The sequence below is a fragment of the Humulus lupulus genome, chromosome 2 (genome assembly GCF_963169125.1).
Source record: "Humulus lupulus chromosome 2, drHumLupu1.1, whole genome shotgun sequence".
NCBI classification, from domain to species: domain Eukaryota; kingdom Viridiplantae; phylum Streptophyta; class Magnoliopsida; order Rosales; family Cannabaceae; genus Humulus; species Humulus lupulus.
In genome coordinates, this window is record NC_084794.1 from 53,944,163 (window position 1) to 53,951,634 (window position 7,472).

A 7,472-nucleotide genomic window follows, 5' to 3' on the forward strand; every position below is an offset into this window, starting at 1 on the left:
TAGGAGGCCAGGAGGGCCATAATTGAATTATGATGCTATTTAATGATCATATGCATGTTCATGTGATGCATTATATTATTATTTGATGGTAAATGCGTGCATATGAGTGTATTTATAATTATAAGGGTATTTTGGTAATTTGGCCGCTGTGGGCGTAATTGTGTATTTTGGGTGCATGGTTGTGATTAATTAATATAGCCATATTATAAGGTGAATTGGTTCGAGCTATTCGGCATGAGATGATCATGAAATGTAAGTGTTCGGTTTAATCATAACGGGTTTAAGTTCGGGGCTCGGGGTGAGTCTCGGGGTCATTTTGATGAATAGAACATTACTGGGAATTAAAGGGTAATGGGATATGATTTATTGGCATTTGAGAATATTGAGAATAGCGGGAATTGGAGAGCGTTAATTATAATTAACGAGATAAGCGGGAAAGGACGGTTTTACCCTTGGGAGTGTTTAGGAGCCTTTATTTGACCTAGGGGAAAAATGGTCTTTTCACCCCTAAGTTATATATCAACCTTTAGAGTTTAGAAGGCTGTGGAAGTGTAAAAAACAGAGCATCATTATCCTCATCCTTCTCCCTCACCCGTACACCATTTTCTCTCTTTCTTCCTTTGGAATTTTGAAGCCAACTTGAGGAAACAAGCTAGGAGATCAAATGTGGGAGCTTAGAAACTTAGTTCAACCATTGAAGAGAGTTTAATCCCAAGTTTGAGGTAAGAATTCATCCATGAAAACAAGCCATACTCTGTTTTTCTATATAGTTTTCAGCTTATAGTTTTGATGTGGGTAGTTGGAATCAATGGGAGTTTTTGTGTAAGATTGATTGGTTTTTGATGAGGGTATGATATAGATGATGATTTGGGGTTGAATTGGATGTTTGGGGTGATGTTTGGGATTGATTTGGAGGGTTGGTTTTAAGAGAAATCGCAAAGAAGAAGAACCAGAAAGTTCTTGGTCTGTCTTTGGCGCAGTAGCTCCATTCAGGGCGCAGCAGCGCTAGGCAGGGCAGAGAGCAGGGCTCTCTGACTTGGAATTAGGGCTGTAGCGCCATCTAATAGGGCTGCAACACCATTTAATAGGGCTGCATCGCTGGTCCATTTTTCAGCAAACCTATTTTAGGGCTCGGAATGATCCTTAAGGCTCGGGGTTTGGTTCCTTTGCCCCGTTTAAGCATATTAAGATTCCCGAGAGTGCGGGATGGATCCCGGGAGTGTGGTTTTAGATTATAAACCTTTTTATGATTTATTTTATTGATGGGATTCCGTATTTGGTTATGACTAGGTGACCGCTAAAGGATCAAAGGGTTGATCGTTCTCAAGGGTCGTTCTTTTACTAATTCTTGCTCGAACCCAAGGTAAGAAAACTGCACCCTGTGTATATGTGACATGCATGGCTATTCTTGATGCGTGTTGGTTGATTATTAAACATGACATGCATGGCTATTATTGGTGCATGTTGGACTGTTAAGTGTTTTGCATATGATGCATGAGAAACATGTGATTAGGACATGCTTTGTTTACTAGGTATGCTATCGTTCAGAGCTTGAATCTCTGTGTTTATGCATGATCCTAATTGTACTAGTACTTGTTTAGTAAGCATGCTGAATACATTGTTTATGGATATTGAACATGTGATATATGTTTGGTGGCATGACTTACTTGTGTATGGCATTAATGCTGGACCGACCCTAAAGTCGATGAACTTGCATTGAATGACTCTATGGCATTAATGCTGGACCGATCCTAAAGTCGATGAACTTACAAGCGTTTGCCTGGTCTAAGACCAGATGATCAAAGACAGGGCATATAGCCCCGGTGACTGTTTGTCACATGGCTAGGGAACGCTGTTCCAAGGTTATGACTCTATGGTCATGAGGAAAGGTTATGTTGGTGACTATTCACCATACGCCTATCCTGTTCAAACTTATGAAAGGTTCTCATATCAGTTAAGCCCTGGTGACCCTATTGTCACATGGCAAGAAGGAGTTGTACCCACTTTTGTGACTTTTTCTACGGTCACCTATCTGTTTTGGACTGATAGTTCTGGATGATTATTATGATCATTGTTGATATTATATCATGCTTTATTGTGTGTTTATTGCTGGGCTTCGGCTCACGGGTGCTTTGTGGTGCAGGTCAAGGCAAGAGAAAGCTGGACCATCCTTGAGTTGGAGAGCTTAGATGATGATGTGTACATATATATGCAGCTGCTCGTCCGCCACGGCCGAGGTTTAAAGTGGAACTAGGGTTAAACCCTGTTTTGCCGCATAGAATAGTCTGTTGTAAATATTTTCTTGTAGTAGACTCTAAAATTATACTTTTGGGATCTCAATATATATGTTAAACGTTCTAATGAAACGTTACATCTTAACCAAAATTTTTAATCCCTAAACCGCTAATCATACTTAGTTACACGATTTTGGCCAAATGACTTGATTAGCGAGTTTAGCACTGTTTACAAGGCACACTGTAACGGTCCCTGGAGTTGGGGCGTTACACTACACATTTGAGATATGTATATGCACATTTGGGAAATGTAAATCTTGAAAAAAAAATGACAAATGCAAAACATACTTCATGTTCAAGATATGTTTTGGTATGTTTTCAAGTTCTAAACTTTGAAAATGTATGTGAACATTTTAAACGAGTAGATCTCAAAAAAATACCTAAAATAAAAAAAAATCACCCCAAAAGGACACCCGAGTGAAAAATTATGTCTCTTACAAGAATTGCATCGAACCACCATCGAGAAAATCTTGATTTTGAAGGCCCCATCGAGCTGGTATCAAGCACCATTGAGCAACAATCAAGCAAAGTCAATTTTCTACATATTTTAGAGTTTCAGATATGAAAAATAACTCAAAAATCATGCCCAACTCTATGGTTGCTCGATGGTGATGGATGCTACCTCGATGGGGCTTTCAAAATCAAGATTTTCATAAAGAAATTGACGTTGCTCGAAGGTGGTTCAATGCAATTCTTGTAAGTGACATAATTTTTCACTCGGGTGTCATTTTTGGGTGATTTTTTTATTTTCGGTATTTTTTTGAGATCTACTCGTTTAAGATGTTCACATACACATTTTCAAAAAGTTTAGAACTTGAAAACATACCAAAACATATCTTGAACATGAGGTATGTTTTGCATTTGTCATTTTTTTCAAGATTTATATTTTCCAAATGTGTATATACGCATCTCAAACGTGTAGATCTTGAAAAATACCCAAATTATAAAAAAAAATCACTCCAAACGGACACCCGAGTGAAAAATTACGTTTCTTGCAAGAATCGTATCGAACACCATCGAACCACCATCGATTTTTAATGAAAATCTTGAATTTGAAGGCCCCATCGAGCACCATTAAACCACATCGATTTTCTGCAAATTTTAAAGTTTCATATCTAAAAAAAAATGCAAAAAATCCCCAAAAATCATGCCTAGATCTGTTTGAAATGTAATATTTTAGTGTCCCAAGAATACTTGCCGTTACATTGATTTCTATTATATTTTTACCTTACCCATGTATTTTTTTTTCTAGAGAGGGAGTTGAGAGGAATGAGTTGGGGGAGAGAGAGGGAAGATAGAAGAGGAAATGGATGGAAAGAATTATGAGAGGAGTATTTTGAGTATTGTCAAAAGAATTGACATTTTTTTAAAATGATTTAAATGCCTAGCATTTATTTTTACTTAGAACCCCTCATTAAGCATAAAAACTCAAATTTCCCTATGCTTAATTGTGCTTCATAAAAGTACTGAGGTAAAAATCTCAATTTATATTAGTGACTATTGGCATGGGATTTGGTTTACAATGTTAGTGTAATTGTTTTTATTAATGAGAGAGTGAGGAATTAGATATTTGCAAAGTTTGTATACTTAAGAATGCTTGAAATGCTTATTTTCTTGCTTGGCCAAAATGATTCATTTGTTTGTTGTGGCCAACTGTATATTGAAGCAAGTTTGTTTTTACTTTTTAAAGTTGTCTGTATATACAACGTTTATAAGGGGCTTAGATGTCCAACTAATGCTTGATATCAAAATTTATAAGATGTCAATCATTGCTCGATGACATAAGAATGCTTGTCATTAAAGACCTCTTATCTAGTAGTGAGGGCTATTTTTCAATGATTAGCCTTGTGAAATTTCCCTCGTCATTATTTACATACGTCTAATTTTTTTTATGACAATCTATATAACAAATATTATAGTTTTATATATACTCCTGAATAGTTGTAGACTTAGGTTATTTATTGATTGCAACATTTTATCAAATATGGATTTGATTGTGTGGCAGAAAATACCACTATCTTGAGGGTTGATCTACGTACTCTACTTATTACCAAATTAACATGATAATATTTATTAATTAATATTAAAATCCTAGCTAGCTATATAGCTATAGGTAGTGTCGTAGCTAATTCAAATTTGTACAAGTTCCTTAATAGTTGGAGAGCAGAAAGAGGAGTCTGTAAAACACCGATTAGCTATGACTGAACAAAGAGTCTCAGTAACATGGAAAGCGTCCCAAAAGTAGTGACTACTGATTTGTTTGCATGGCTGCAGCAAAGGAATGCACCCAGATGTCCCATTGAACCAAGCCTCACAACATGCACTGCTTGTATCCACCAACCCTAAAAAAAATACACATATACAATTATATATACAAACCCCATTATTATTATTATTAACTAATTAATAATATTTTAACCGAAAAGATTGTGGTATGATTTTTTTTTTGGGATGTATTGGTACCCTTACTTTGATAAATTATAATATTAAATTATTAATATGATGATGTATATTATAATTATTGAAAATTTCTCACATGATTTTTTAACATTATAAATAATTGAATATGCCAAAAATATGATTTAAACAAATTATTGTACCGCGCATATAAAAAAAATAAACTCAGGAGCAATAGATTGTTTGGGTCCTATTTCATATAAAACAATTGTGATTATGTAACTCATCCACGTACTGATAACAGAAAATAGTTGCACTCGTGCATAAAAAAAAGTGGTCTCATACCACAGCTCTTATGATTAAAGAAAGACTAGTATGACCCCTTTTTTGGATGCAACTGTTCGACACTCTGTTTTTGGCACGTGTTATATAACCTTAATTTTTTTTATAGTTATTTAAAATCTCCCATAAAATTGTGAATATATATTTAATAATTAAATTAAGTTATTATTAATAATTACCATATTTGGAAGGATTTTTTATTGCATCGTAGCCTAGAGAATGAACTCGACCAAGAACGAAGTTGGAGCCTTGAAGAGATGAGGTTAGATTTCGAAGCATTACACCAAGCCTTTGGTTGAACATTCTGACCATTTCATTAATCTCTTCCACGCATTTGGTGCCCTGCTCTTTACTTTTTCTTGTTATGGATGGGATGCACCCAATGGGACCCAGTTCGAACACTATTACCTTTCGAGCTCCCAATCTATACAGCCTCTGCAAATTAAATGCATATTAATATTATTGTACGAACTAAATTACTTTTTTTTTTCTTTTAATACTGGAAACATTATTACTAATTTAAGTAGGTACATACCTCAGATTGCTGAGCCAATGAATTCACCAGAAGTTGAGCAAATGTTTGAGGAGAATAGTTTTTCCACTTGGTGGCACATTTATAATTTGAATCGTTAAGATAATTGTTTATGTAATCATTGTTGCCAATGGAGAATATAAATATGGATTTTGAGAGGTACTCTGATAAGTCGTCATCCTGGCTTTTATTGAATTTTCTTTTCAACTCTGTATCTATTGTGGTTTGAAACAGATCGATCTGATCATTGAGATTCAAGCATTCCCCCTGCAAAAAGTGTTATATACTTTTTAATTAATTAGACTATGTATGATCATTTATAATCGTATATATGAGATAATGTAAATATATAAATATATATATAAGAGGATTTAATGTAACACATAATTAGTTTATTAATCATTTCAGGTTTCAATATTCATCATACTCTCATATTCAACTCTAAAATTTCAAAACAAAGTTGGCCAAATGTGCTGATATGATATGCGTTCCCGATTTCATTAGCTGAGTGTGAGACTCATATTTAATTAATACAATAAAATTTATGTATTTCTCTTAATGTTACAGATCGACTACCATCCATAATTGTCGCTCATTTCTATTTTTGCTTATAAAATGCATCCTCATATTCATCCAATCAACTTTGTACAAATATATATCATTTGATAAAATATTTAATCTGACATATAATTATTTTCTTACAAATCTTTGATGAAACAAAATTAAAGTAAGAACACACAAAAATATAGCTATCTAGCTATCTATAATATATGAATGGAAAGAAATATTTATGATTATATATTTATATATATATATATATATATATATATATAGAGAGAGAGAGAGAGAGTAATTAATCTTACATATTGACTGCCAGTTTCGGGAAGAATCCCACAAGAGCCAGATGCATAATTTAATCCAGTAAGAGCGGCCGATCCCCTTATACTTAGGTATGGAGGAGCATATGGTAACTCAAGATATTCAGCTATCAGAAAACAAAAATAAATTAGTACATATATATATATGCATGGTTATTATACATATATATAGAAGAAGTTAATTAAAATAAAAAATACATATTTATACCTATGAAATCGGCGACTGTTCTACCATTGGTGTACCTTCCGGTAGGACCAACAATGAAACCATCTTTGAAATTGAAACCATAAGGCTCGTAATTGGCTTTGGCAAGAGTAGGCAAAAGATTGTTATTCCCACTGTCGAGCAATGAATCTCCGAACACGTACAATGCCGATGCCATTAATGGCTTATGTGCTTGGCATGTATACAACAACTGACCCAAACTCATCACCAAAATCATCATCATCATCATCGTCATCATTCTCTTCCTCTTGTAATACTGCTCATTCAGATCTTCCCTTTTCCACACCATACTTATGTTTATGTTATATATGTATGTATCTTTATATAGTATTCTTCAGATCATGGAAAATATCTACACATATAATGAAACGACACGTTTTTTCACATAAAACAATTATTACAAGTACGTGACATAAAGCAATTCACAATTCACATGGAAGCTTTGAGATTTATAATATGATTTTGAATCAATATGCGGATATTGTGTGTGTATATATTTATATTTGTGACATATATGTATATGTGTGCAAATTGTAATTAGTTGTAACCGAAGTTATGGGTGATTATTATATTATTTGTTTGACCACGGTTTTAATAAAATATTATTTTTGCCACCATTATCTGGCACAAACATAGAAACATGTGGTGTTCACATTCTTCTATAATTACTTCTTATTATTAATTAGTTTGTTTAACCAGGTTACTGATAATAATGATTAAAGTTGAGATTTTATGCATAATGAGGGGCTAAATTAAAGCACTATTAATCTTGTCATAATTGATGTTAAACTTTGACTAATTAT

General features: G+C 33.8%; 1 protein-coding gene across 1 annotated transcript; it reads right to left on the reverse strand.

Moving 5' to 3' along the window:
• Positions 1-4,424: 4,424 nt before the first annotated feature.
• On the reverse strand, positions 4,425-6,958 carry LOC133814269 (GDSL esterase/lipase 7-like). Its single transcript, XM_062247255.1, has 5 exons — positions 6,652-6,958; positions 6,429-6,550; positions 5,569-5,832; positions 5,213-5,468; positions 4,425-4,636 (listed from the first exon to the last, which is right to left on the reverse strand). Exons 1-5 carry the CDS (start codon positions 6,956-6,958, stop codon positions 4,425-4,427), a joined length of 1,161 nt encoding a protein of 386 aa, XP_062103239.1.
• Positions 6,959-7,472: the final 514 nt, after the last annotated feature.

Bases quoted from the DNA above. Each gene is read 5' to 3' on its own strand.
- LOC133814269 (XM_062247255.1), bottom strand. From the start codon at position 6,958: ATGGTGTGGAAAAGGGAAGATCTGAATGAGCAGTATTACAAGAGGAAG. The intron at 6,551-6,651 runs GTATAAATATGT...GTTTTCTGATAG, and splicing joins AACAGTCGCCGATTTCATAG to CTGAATATCTTGAGTTACCA. The intron at 5,833-6,428 runs GTAAGATTAATT...CACTTTTTGCAG, and splicing joins CCGAAACTGGCAGTCAATAT to GGGGAATGCTTGAATCTCAA.